The sequence below is a fragment of the Danio rerio genome, chromosome 7 (genome assembly GCF_049306965.1).
Source record: "Danio rerio strain Tuebingen ecotype United States chromosome 7, GRCz12tu, whole genome shotgun sequence".
NCBI classification, from domain to species: domain Eukaryota; kingdom Metazoa; phylum Chordata; class Actinopteri; order Cypriniformes; family Danionidae; genus Danio; species Danio rerio.
The window spans coordinates 40925744-40939804 of NC_133182.1; the positions used below are offsets into that span (position 1 = coordinate 40925744).

At 33.7% G+C, this 14061-nt stretch overlaps 2 protein-coding genes across 10 annotated transcripts in view; both read right to left on the bottom strand.

Moving 5' to 3' along the window:
* dnajb6b (DnaJ heat shock protein family (Hsp40) member B6b) overlaps nucleotides 1–4675 on the bottom strand; it is a 41435-nt gene extending 36760 nt beyond the window's left edge. For 3 of the 9 annotated variants that reach the window (XM_021477435.3, XM_009303366.4, XM_073906283.1), the window contains exon 1: nucleotides 4383–4675. The gene's annotated coding sequence lies outside the window, so the exon portion shown is untranslated. 9 annotated transcript variants of the gene reach the window in all.
* Nucleotides 4676–9785: 5110 nt separating this feature from the next.
* The window catches only part of ube3c (ubiquitin protein ligase E3C), a 43899-nt gene continuing 39623 nt past the window's right edge, over nucleotides 9786–14061 (bottom strand). Inside the window, 1 exon segment of the mRNA NM_200473.2 lies at nucleotides 9786–11890. Within this exon segment, the coding sequence (NP_956767.2) occupies nucleotides 11720–11890 (171 nt within the window). The 3' untranslated portion in view covers nucleotides 9786–11719.

Here is a 14061-nt window from a genome sequence, read left to right on the forward strand (position 1 = left end):
GCAGCCAACATTCCAACATTTACACCTTTTTGAGTCATTCACTTCATGAAGTACACTTACAGTAAGTGTTCAGTCCTCGATTCATGGTTTTTCCTCAGCTCTATCTTCCTTCAATCTCTGTTGCACATTCCTTTGCTACTTGTCATGAAACAGCAGTCAGGGCAAACTCACAAATGTGTGAACAGATGTGAAATGGTTGCTGAATTCTCTGGAGCTTGTTTTCTGGCTTCTCATGATGGCACTAAGAGGAGGCTGTCAGCTCAGCTAACACCAGATCTCTTGACCGCAAAGTATGCAGTCAGATTGTGCCAAATCTCACCACAGATCAACCAGTTTTTGTTAGTCTAAATTGGTTTGGTGGTTTAATTATAAGATATGAAAAGTAACTCTAAATTAGCAGGTTTGAGAGTGCATGAATGTATTCTTGAAAGTTTAATGGATGATCAGTCCAGCAACAAGCATTGCCATTTCTTTTATTCTTTCAAAATAATAGATTTATTTGACAGCACATGTTTGCCAATGTGAGTAACAGATGAGGCAGTGCTATCTAGGACAATGGAAATCAATATTTGGCAAAGGTGTGACAGACTGAACCAGAGGACAGCTGGATGAACTCTGCTACTGTCTTTGAGTTTTATGGCCAACTGATACAAGTGTCTGAATCTGTTACTTTGGAAATTAAGTAGAGCTAGGCAAAGATTAACCGAACGCAAAATAAAGGTTTGCTTTGACGTAATAAATATCTATCTATAATAAACAGACATACCTTTAGGCCTGTCACAATATCAAATTTGTGTTGTACGATATATTGTACCACAATTTAATGTGATAACGATATTATTGTTCTTTTAAAATCAATTTATGCCACTCATTATGCAAGTATGAACCTAACAGCATCATAATGGAAATACACTATCAAAGAACATATTTTATTCTTTAGAATATTTCATTTAATAATTGGGCATTGGAATCAGCATGTGAAAATGTATATATCCTAAACAAATAATTAAGCAATGTTGACAAAATGTGCAAGGTACCAACACTAGGAAAAAGTAGCATGTTTACCAAAGTCAATTTAGAGCACAGGATGCTATAGGCCACATACAATACCAGATCTATTTTCAATTGTTAGGCACCCACATAAAAATATACTATAATTTATATTAAATACTATAGTTTTTTTAACCATACTGACATCGTCAGTATCTTTATTGAAGGTGTCAGAGGCTGTGCAATAAGTTAAAATGTTGCTGACTTTTTTTATGTATGGGCAATATATATTGCATCACAAAAAATTGAGGAAATATCCACGTGTTGTGCGATAATAAGTCAATATTTTGATTATTGTGACAGGCCTACATACATTATGTGTAAGTGATGGACATTCATTAAAACGAATCTATACAAAAAAGTTTTGCTACATAGATATTTAAATGTATGTATAATTAGTTTCAAATATAATTTAAATCTAAATATAAATATAATTTGTTTTCAAATATATACATGCCTGTATAGTTAATAAATATACACAGTCACACACTTAAATTATAACAAAACAAACCTTTATTTTATTAATTGTGATTATTTTTGTAAGCACTAATATTAAGCTTCTGTCATTTCCTTTCAGATGGCTGAAACCAAAGACTTTTTATAGGAGTAATTTGTTTCTGCAAAAGACAGACTGTAACATAAATAGCCCAGACAGTTTATACACTTCCTGAAAATTTTACATTTGATCAAACCGATGTCATTAAAATCAGTTTTATAAAGTATTACTACCCAATGACTACACTAAATTAATTAAACTTGTTTTGATAACGACACACTATTGCAGCTGCTTGATGTCTCTTTTATAAATAGTGGTTGTCTAGTGGCCTTAAAAAGGTTTCTAATCAACAAAGCCTGTTCTTACGTTACAGTGGGAGTGAAAGGCACACCAGTACCTCCTCAAAGACAGAAAGTAAAGTACACTGGGCACCTTTAACAGCATTGATCTTTAAATCCTGCAGAATATACTGACAAACAGAGAACTAAAAAGACACTTGGTTAGTTGACTTGAAACTGAAAGCTGTTACATTACGCATTTTCACAGTCCTGTCAAACTGGCTACTGCTACTCCACTTATCCAGGTTAACCCTGAGACAGGGTTTTTCCTCATTTAAAAGGATCTTCCTCCATTCTTTAGATTAAAGTGAAGCAATGCTGTGAAAGCACAATCAGCAAACTACCATCCTTAATAGACATCACTTGGACTAAGGTCGATACTGCAGTGGATCTACATATGAAGAGTTCAGATGCAAAATCCTTTAAACACTATCTAATATTTTCTCCCTAAATTAACATTTTTCTCAAGCTCTTGTGTGTAGGTTCTGCAATTTTAATATTTTGGTGATTAATAGGTTCTTTTCGTTGCCTTTAATGTGGAATAATTGAACCTAAACATAGGAGGTTGAGAAAAGTTTTCATTTTGAAAGAAATTTCATTTGGTATTTAAAGGCCTTTACATCTGAACTCTTCATATACTAAAAGGTGTTATTATTATTATTATTATTATTATGCAACACGGTGGCTCAGTGGTTAGCACTATCGTCTCACAGCAAGAAGGTCACTGGTTCGAGTCTTGGCTGGGTCAGTTGGCATTTCTGTGTGGAGTTTGCATGTTCCCCCGTGTTGGCATGGGTTTCCTCTGGATGCTCTGGTTTCGCCCACAAGTCCAAATACATGCGCTAGAGAGGAATTGAATAAACTAAATTGGCCATAGTGTATGTGTGTGAATGAGTGTGTATGGATGTTTTTCAGTACTGGGATGCAGCTGGAAAGGCATGTGCTGCGTAAAACATATACTGGATAAGTTGGCGGTTCATTCCGCTGTGGCGACCCCTGATGAATAAAGGGACGAAGTTGGAGGAAAATGTATGAATGAATTAATAATATACTTTCAGAATTATTATCGGATATCCCACGTCACCATTTCCAGATTCAAACACTAGATTCAAAATCACGTAATTCTCTAATATACAGTCAGCCAAAAACAACATGACGAGAGCAGTACATTTTTGAAACTCAATTAAACTTAATTCAATTAAACTAATTTAAATTTAACTATTTTAATGGAGTTTTCACATCAATGCCATATAAATACAACTATGTTTTTATCTTTAAAGGACACTCTAGAAGTAGGACAGTTCAACAAAAAGTAAAACCTTGTACCTTCTTTTAAACCGGCTTCACTTTCTTCTATTGAACAACAAAAAAGATGTTTTGAAAAATTATGGAAAGACCATTGACTTATAGACCATAGAGTTTGTTTTTTATACTATAGAAGTCAATGGTGTTTATAGTTTTCACAATTTCTTAATACATTCTTCAAAACATCTTTTGTGGTCAACAGAAAAACTCATAACCCAACTCATGTCAAGGTTCTTAATAAAAGAATATATGCAAACATTGATAAACAAACTTTGTTCAGTTACTATGTTACAGTTACTATGTTCAAATAATATACTAATGCTCATATAATAGTATGTAACCTATGCAATGCGAGTATGATATTTGAGACAGGATCACATTTGACTATCCACGAGGCCATGCATGGGGGAGGACTTGTAAATGGCAGTGAAGTAACGTGACGGATGCTGAGAGGTTACGTGATGACTATCTGGCAAATGTTGAATGTCAAGATTACATTAAAACCACAGTTGGTCTCAGAAACAGCATTCCAAACACCAAGACTCTCCCAAGACATGTTGTTGTTCTACAAGCGAACAACAGTGAGCTCTTCTGTTATCAGAACTAATTGTGAATGAATCTCCAGCACGTATCAGGTTTATATGACATTTTGAATGCAACAAGTTTAGAGGTGTGAGCAGACATGGAAAGTTCTGGAAAGTCAAGACTCTCTTTGAAATGACTAATACTTTCAAAGGCATGCCTTGGTTTAAACATAAATAATAATCATTTTAAAAAGCTGATTGTACACCATCATTTAGCACTAATTGTCTTCACCTGGTATTAAACTTAATGGACAAGTTTAAGGTGTTATCATATGTGTAGGCTTTGTACAGCAGTATTTACATTAACTATTGAATCGTATGCTCTTATAGATTTAATAAAATCGCTTGAACCTGAATTGGGTCAGTGAAGTGCCAATGGTCATTTCAAGGACATTTTAAATGAGTAAAACTAAACACTTATTTCTGTTTTTCAGCATTATGTGTGCTTAAATAGTCGCGCATCACAGAGAATCAACTCAAAAGTCGCCAGCGATGCTGACTACAAAGGCAGCACAGTAGAGTTTGAGACACTGACACTGTATTTTTTCATCTCGTTTTCATCGCAAGCCGAAAAACACATAGACGTAAATCAACTTTAAACTCACCAACCTTCGGTGACAATGATAAGTCTCTTTAATTACAGCTGTTTCGGAGCTTCGCGGTGTATCCAATGATAAGGTCGAGTTTTTTTATTAATATATAACCTATTATTCCTGCTGGAAATCTGTTTGGTCCGAGCGCTGTCCGTTTATTAAAACAGTCCCAGGTGGTTGGAACAACTTCCCTGTTAGAAAGGCAGAGATGAGCAGGTGTGTTTCAGTGACTCTGTATCCCTGTTAATGATCTGCCGTTAATGTTCTCCAACAATCCGCCGACCTCTATAAAAGCGACATGATTCTAGTGCAGTTTCGTCACTTCCTGTTACCCAAACAGCTGAGGAGAATTCGGAGTGGTGTGTCAGGTAAAGGTTTTGTAATGTGGGGAATGTCAAATGACATCTTGAAGAAAATAAGTAATATATTTTAACATTAGCTTCATACGATACAATGGACAAAACATCATGCATTTTTCATAAGATAAAAACAAATATGTAGGATTTATAGTTTAGGAACATATTGTGAAACTGATGTTAGTCTAAATAAAACTCTCGAGACCGAGAAGTGGTGAAGTAGGAAGTGAAAACATATTTCACACTGAGATGTGGAGAGAAGAGTGAAGAATTTTCACAGGTGTCAATATAGGCTAGAGTAAGTCCATATTTCAGTTTTAATCAATCAGATTTTTAAGAAATCCAAATGAGCTTTATTCCCCTATTTAAGGCACATTTCTCTCAAAACAGAAATTGCTGTCCGCATTACTCACTCTTCACTTGTTTCAAATCCTTTTGACTTTCTTCCATTGATCACAAAAGATCTTCTGAAGATGGAAACCTGAAGATGGAAACCTGAAGATGGAAACATTGACTTGCATGTTTTTTTTTCTACCAGCTTACTGCTTTTCATGTTGTGTTTTGTTTTTTTAAGCTTAATGCATTATTAACCAGGTATTTGCTTTATTTTCTTTTTTTCTGTATGTATTTTATTCTCTTAGTTTACTCATCAGTGGGATATACAGTTTGGATGTGGGATGGTGGGAAGCTGATGTCACAGATAATTCCTCCTCTGCTCAAGATTCAGGCCTAGTCAGATTCAGTTTAGGAATTTTCATATTTAAAACTTTAAATTACAGTACTTTTTTCAAAATATGGATGTTAAGGTGTTATCTGGCACCTGCTGAACATACAGTACCTCCTTTTTCCTTGTCCAAATTTGGGAGATTTTTAGAATAACTTTACTTTATCAACATTCTCCACGTGTTTTTGAACCATGACCTCTGATTGCAATCTTTGGTGTCCCATTCTTCTGGTCTGGGTGTATTCCAAAGGGTTTGCGAATGATGGTGCTTCAGCCTCAAGAAGCACAGTTAAGATTAGATTGCACTGGAACATTCCCTTTTTATATGGTTTAAGATTTGATACCTTTTTCATATTTTAAACAATTAAATTGGCTTTAACAGGTTCCACTATTTTATTTAATTATTTTTTGCAGTATCCAATGCTCTACTTTATTTTTATTGCAATTTTTAATCAACATTTCAAACTATGAATAACAAACATATCAAAGAAAACCAACTTTTATCAAAACCAACATTTTATCAATGCTAATCTAAAAGAAAATGTCAATAATAATAAAAAAAAACATTTTAAAAATCAATTAAGGCACACCAAAACTAAAGATTGCTTAAAGATACATTAATAAAATAAAGTAAGGAGTCCAGACTTTTGAAAAGCATCATAATAATAATAGTAATGATGTGTCATCTTTTCATTCCTTTCTGTTAACACTTTGGACAAACAAAAACTATGAAACTGGTATTATATTATACAACCATCAAAATGAACATCCAGATGCTTTTTATTTATTTAATCTCATTATATTTTTGGCCAAATATTTTATACACAAGTGTAAATTTTGTAAGCGTAAACCTTTCTTTCAGATTTTTCTTGAAGATCTAAATCTTTATATATCTTTGATTTCTGAATGTACTAACAAGAAAGCTGTAAAAACTGAATCTGTTAAAAGATACTTTTCTGTTTTAATCCCTGGCATGTAATGTGATATAACGTAATGTAAATGTTTCATTTTGTTATAATAAAACAAAATAAAAAAAAACTTTGGACAAAGTTAAATAATAAAATGTAAATGCCAATGAATACACCACACTTAGTTGATGTATGTGGACATTTTTTAATCCGTTTATCATATATTTGTCCATTTAAATCATGATTTTGTTTACTTATAAATTTTCTATTATGTTGAAAATTAATGCAGGTTTTAATTTTCTTTTTTTATAACCCTCAAGCTCACGGAGTGTTTTGACAGATCATGTTCACCTTTGTATCTATTTAAAAAAAAAAGAGTGTGTAAAATTATCAGTAATAAAATTATTGTTTTTTGTATAAAACAAATTAATGTTTTGTGCTATGTTTTTAGCATATTTCCAAAGTATATGTAACGGTTTAGATACATGTTTTAGTTTATAGGCATAGATGGATATGTTAATGTGTCCTTCAGAGTGTTACTGTGTGAATGTGTTTCAGTAGACAGGATGTGATGCATAGATTTGAATTCAAATGTTGCCTTGTCCTTCCTGCTGTGTGTGAAGGCTGGATCCTGGACTGGAAGCTTAAGATAAGAGCGATTATTTATGAGAGTGGCTACATTCCAAACCACTTGGAAAGGCTTTTTCATTATTCACTCAATACCCTGTATTTACAACCCTCTTTAGTAAGCTAAATAATGTATGCATTTATAGATGTATGTTTTTTTCAAATTGTCAAAAAAAAAACAACCTTTAAACAGTATTTGGTATTTAAGTTTCAGTTGCCATTTTGTGGGTGTCAATGAAAACAAAAACTACCAGCATTCTTCACAAATATCTTCTTTTGTGTTCTAGAAAGGAATTGACACCAGTGTAGAACTATAGAAACGAGCTTGAGTAAATGAGGACAGGTTTTCTATTTTTGACTGGACTATCCTGTTTAAAGGAAAAAAGTTACCCAATGTTTGCGTTGTAAAGATGCATTCTGTAAATGCCGGTGTATCAACTATATATTTTACATTTAGAAACTTCTATAAACTACAATGTACAAATAACATGAGTGATACGCCACAGACTGTAGACAATTATAAATAAATAAATATTAAAAATGTTGTGAGTTTTGAGAACCATAACAACAGTGTTAAGTAAAACAGGTGTTTATGATACAGCTTTGCCTTTGTTGTACTGTATATACTTGAACTAGTATGTTGGAAGCGTGTGCTGCATTTGCAAGTATTGGCCAGCAGAGGGTGAAAATGTCCTTCTGTTAGTAATGAGTTTTTATTCATTTATTTATTTTATTAAAGCTTTAGACAACACACATGTGACATTACCAAGGTAATATTATCTTATTATTCTAAAAATATATCACTTTACTAGTGTTTAACCATTGTTAGTCATGAATTCCGTGTTATATAACCAAGATTTCATATTAAGACTACAACATATTACAACTTTACACCACTGCACAAAGTTATGTGTATAGTCTTAATAGTAATAAAATAATAATACGAATATGTGTCTTCTTTCCTATTCAGTTAGACTTTTATCTCAAATCAGAGGCCATTCATGGTATATAAATGCTGCATTTATTAAAATATGGCTCTTTTCCTGTTGTGGAAATGAACCTCCACAAGGAGGCGCCCTTGGCCCTCTAATGTAGTAAACGAATTGAAGAATTTGTCTATATGCGGTAATTAATCGATTATTTAATTTACACGTGAGCAAAAAACTGTAGGAAGACAAAATGTTTATAAATCACAGAAATTGTATTACATCATTATTATAATAATAAGTATTATGTATTGACAGATTATTAGGCAATTATGAAATTTATTAATTATTTAGCATATTTCTTATGCTAAAATTTATGATGAATGTGGGAAAGCACATTGTTGCTGCTCCCCACTTGTATATTTTGGAAAATGTACTAGGCTATGCAAGTTGTTGGGGATCAGCAACTGTTAACAGAAGTTCTATCTTTAGGTGACCTATGCTTTTAAGTTAACTGTAATTGTGCTGTCATTTGCTTGTTTTATCGTGCAATATGACAATTGGTAAAAATGTAAAGTGTTAAAAAGACAAACAAAAACAAGACATTTCCTCTCTTCTTACATACAAAAGGATTAGCTCTCCTGTAACTCTGTCAAATATTTCCCAAGTGCTGTTTAACGGAAATATTTTAAAAATATAACATTTTCAAAGGCCTTTAATAACTAATTTCTTTTGTCTTTGCCCTGAAGACCATACATAATATTTTACTAGTTATTTAAAAGATACTATTCAGCTTAAAGTGCAATTTAAAAGTTAATTAGCTTGACTAAGCAAGTCATTGACCACAGTTTGTTCTGTAAAAAAGTTCTTAATAATTCATAGGCATGACATTGACCATAGCAGATCCCCATTTTCTGATTAATTCTTATATAATTTGTTAATTTGACCGATTACAATTTTATGCTTTAAATGACATTTTTTTCAAGATTTAAAATAAAAACATGTCAGGAGTTTGCAGACAACCATTTGTTTTACCAAGCATGAATTATTCATTATTATTATTATAAACTATAAGTCAAGAGAAAAGTGGTCATTTTAGCTGCAAATATTCAAAGAAAATCCAGTTTTGGGTGCCACAAACTGAAAAATTAAACTATCTTGTATCTTTAAATAAACATATTTAATTCATAAAATTAAAATAGGAAATGCTTAACCAAGATTGATGACGATCTACATTAGAATCTTTTCACTTACTGTTAAAAAAAAAAAAAAAAAAAAAAGCAATCAGACCCGCTTAACCGCAAAGGGTTTATAAAACCCATTAATTGTTCTTAATGAATTCTCTGAAATGAAATCTCTCCGCTTTCATATTCCGGCGTGAAATGACTTGACCCTAAGTGCAATAATAACATTTCTAAAAGCTATATAAAATACCTTTGCTATATCTTCGCACGTGGATGTGATGGATGGCCAGAGGCATTAAGTTTGCGAGCAATAATCCATTATAAGGTAATAGGCCCAAATAAATCTCCCCATAATTAAGACCAATCCTTCATCGCTATAGGACAAGTTGGTTTTTTAAGACCCAATTACCACCGCCTGAGATTGCTGCTAAAATGCTAGAGATTTGGTCATAGAGGGAGGAGGAGTCCAGAGACTTATTACAGTGCGGCGTATATGGAGAATACATGGAGATGAGCCAAGGAGAGAAAGGAAAAAAAAAAGTTCCCATTGCAGAGCCCTATTAGATTTATGTCAAACACTCCGAGCCCTAATTTATGTTGTCCGGATAATGCATCGGTGCTCTCCATAAGCCTCCTTTCTTGTTCCATCACTGGATGTTTCTTTAATTATATGTCAAAGGCCATAAAGCGCATCAGAGTTTTTACTCAGTTTCAACAAAAGATTCAGAAACCTCTCCGGTGCAAATAAAACCCCAAAACATATTTAATAACTGCCATACCCTCTGATACACAGATTGAAGAGTCGTCTTTGTCATTCAGGGCATGTACACTTTAGTAAACGCACACTTTTTTTTTTTACACACACAACTGCAATCACTTGTCATTCTCATCACCAACATCAAGACAAACTCTACACATCTACACTCAGATATTCAGCACCTGTATGACGTCGGGTGTTGAGGAACAGGTGACTACTGACAGCAGACAAATGAAAAGTCTTGTACAAATGCTGTGCGGACGTTAAAAGATGTAGACATGTACATATTCACAAATACATCATCTTCAGCTCTCTGCCAATCAAACAACCAACATGTCCTTTCAGAACCCGGCGAGTAGCAGCAAAACAAATGAAGCAATCGGAGGATGTTGAAAGTAAACGCTCGAGTCTTGCACTGCTCAAATGATTTGTTAATTAACGCTTTCTGTATTTTGTGATTCACAGCTTTTCCATTTATTTGCGTTTTGCATAATGATCTCTGCTTTGATGACTTTTGATGTGAAAAATTCAACTGTGCGGTTTAACGAAATGAAACAATTCGTTGAATAAGAAATAAAATATGCAGAAATAAATCTGTGGCTCTGGTACATTATTACCAGGTTTTTGAACTGTAATTTACACACTCAGCATCAGTTCAAACTACTAAAAATGTCAGAGTTAAAAGTCACTTTATCAAACTTTTTAACATCAGAAGTTGTTAGAGGAAAGATCAAAATCTCCGAATGCAATTCAAAAGCCTAAATAAACTTGAAAGAACAAACATGAATGGCAAAATACAGAAAAATGCTAATTTACAGACCTTTTTTACAGAGTGTGTTTATCTGAATTGTTCTGTGCTACAGCAGACGTTGGATTAGTGTCCAGATAAAGGCTTCAAAGTCATATTTATACTTCATTCATCAAAAAAAACCCTCCTTGAACCACTAGCCTAAAAACAACCTGCATGTCCTCAAAATCTCTGGTTTAATTTTATTGCACAAACATCAGCATCATCATCCATTGCTGTAATGCCAAGATCAAAATGTGTTGAAAATTTATTTTGGTTAAACGCAATGGATCATAAGGCCTGAATTCTTCCAATCGGGCCTGTTTGTTGCACTGAAATATCAAACTGTGTGCTGCAGCTCCATTCTGTCGGTAAAACTCATCATTTCTACATGATTAAAAACAAGACGACTGCACGCCATTTTCTGTCCTACCACCCGTTAAACTCACACATCCCACCATGACTCGATTAAACTTCTTTGTTGGGCACATTAGCTATAAAGTCATCTTTTTAGCCAGGAAAATTAATAGCTCAGAATTTTATTAGCAGGCCCCGTGTCAAGGCATGAGCGTTTGTATGAAGCTAATGTTTGTATTTTCGCCATGCTGTTACATCGTAGAAGCTTATGTTTGAGCTCGAGTCAGCGAGGTTAATGCATGCATCTTTATTGATAGACACTCAATATGTGCTGCACTATATGGTGACAAGGAGCAGTCGCAACCTTAAAATGGCATCGTCTTAAAAGATTGCCTTTGATGTTAGCAATGCAAAAACTAAAGGTAAATCTGCATGTCGATTTTCCGTTGCCGTTTTATTCCCTCAGTATTTTCAACATTCAGATGTTCCGCTTCAGTGTTAGTGCTTTTCTTGGATGCTGCTTGGAATTTATAAATGTGTTATTTACATGTTAATCTATTTGAAGTAAAAAATAAAACGGAGCGCATTTGTTCATGCCACAACTTCTGCGAATCACTGTAGATCCACAGCGGATGGACTAGCTGTTTATTTCCTCGCTGGTCACTATAACTGAAGGCCGCAGCTTCTTGTCTGAGTTTTAAGGCCATCAAGGAATTGTGGTTTTCCCTCAGCTGAGCTCGAAGCCAGCGGACGATTCGATAGCGTAGAGCAGCTTGTTCCTCATTAGCTGAGGGTCGCAGAACTCTGGCAGCTTCAAAAGGTTCATGCAAGTGCTAGCGGTGGGGAGGCGCTCCAGGTCAGTGCCTCCGTTGTGAATGCAAAAGGCTGGGTACAGCTCCTACAAATAGAGACAGTGGAAATTCTCATGAGCGTCAATAGCATCGATGAAATTGAGAAAATAAAAAAGGATAAAAAAAAATTATACTTCTTTTTGCAAATCCAAACAAACAGCCTAAATAATGTTATGGGACTCATACATTACTCCTATGAGCCAAACAGATGCTCTAGGGACTAAATGAATGCAATGAATTTTTCAGTTAAGTCAGCTTCAATTTAGTCAAGACTAAGAACATAATACCTTACAGTTTGTGCACTTGAAATGTTAAAAATCAAACCTGAGAATGCAGACTTCTTAACATACCACAGATACCCTCTGCACATTATCAATTTAACGATAATTGTTGTCTATTAAAACATTCCGCTTTTTTTGCACCCATAAAAAGATGGTTCATAACAATATTTAAATTTACTCAACATTTATTCACACTCAAGTGGTTCCAAGTGGTTATTTTATTCTGTTAAACACAAAAGATGATATTTTATAAAATGTTAAAAACCTGTAATCATTAACATCCATGGTAGGAAAAACAAATATTATGGAAGTCAATGGTTACAGGTTTGAAATTCTTCGAAATATTTTCTTTTAGGTAAAAAAAAAAAAATCCATCAATCTATCACGCGAAGCGGCTTCCGGGTCCAAGTACTCTACCGAACTGTATAAGAAGACTCAACAAATGGTAATAATAAAGGTTTACAAAGCACTTTTTAAAAAAGGTTTTTGAAAGGTTTGAAAATCACAATTGCAATAACCCCACACACACACACACACACACACACAGAGATAACCTAATTAACCAAGTTAAACCTTTAAATGTCACTTTAAGCTGTATAGAAGTGTCTTTAAAAATATTTTCAGTAAAATATTATTTACTGTCATGGCAAAGATAAATAATTCAGTTATTAGAGATGTGTTATTAAAACTATTATGTTTAGAAATGTGTTAAAAAAATCTGTTCTCTGTTAAACAGGAAAAAAAAATAACACACACAGTTGAAGTCAGATTTATTAGCCTCCCTGTTTATTTTTTATTTTTTCCAAATTTCTCTTCCATAGAGAGCAGATTTTTTCAACATTTCTAATCATGATAGTTTTAATAATTCATTTCTAATCACGGATTCATTTTATCTTTGCCATGTTGGCAGTAAATAATATTTGAATATTGAATAATATTTTTCACTTGAATGTGTCATATGACTAAAAGGTAGTCATAGATGAATATTTTCTTAATTCAAATGACTAGTGGGTTATACCCGGAAACAGTATTCCATGTCACAACTTAACACGCGGATAGTGTCAGATGCAGCAGACTGATTTTATGGCAGCAGGTTAAATGTTCTGGCACATTTACAGCACTCACATAAGTTAAAAAAAAATAAACGTAAATGAAGAATAGACTTGTGCCTATTGGTGTGTGTGCACTGTTGCTATATTTATTACCACCTCAGAGGATATTGGTGGTCGCACTGCCATTATTATTTGTGAATAGTTTGGGAACCCCTGATTTAGCTTTTGTCTAAAGCAATTACAATTAAGAATACAAACAAGAAGTGCTAGTCATACAATGTAACTTGTTTGTGCTAAGAGAATTTAATGCTAGAGTGGGAGTGCTGTGCTGGATTTAGTTTTAGTATTCAGCTCCAAAAAATGCAAATAGATGTTTGACTTCTTTTTACTATATGTGAATCAAAACTCGGGATTTATAATAATTAGTACTGATACAAAGAATACAAATCCTTCCTCGCATTAAATATAGAAAGTATTAGATCATAACAATTTAAAGGGATGTAAACAATAACAATGGTCCTGACGTGTCTCCTGTTTTACATTCTAAATTTCCATAGTGTCTGAGAGTCCAAAAAGTTCCACATTTTGATAAATAATGCTACAATAGCTGTTATAACATCAAGTAGTGAAATAGTTTGACAACAAGCAGGAAATGTTCATGGACCAATGACATCCTCACATTGAAATGGTCTATAAAGTGCTTTATACCAGGATGGTAACTATCATAGACACTGAGGACAAGTCCTGCCCTATAACTGACTAAATGGATGGAAGTTAAAAGTTAGAGATGGCCAATCAAATTTGAGTAGGTGGCACTTATTATTCACAGAGAGAGAGGCTGAATTCCAGAGAGGATTATCAGGTTTAATGGTACAAGAGAGCAAG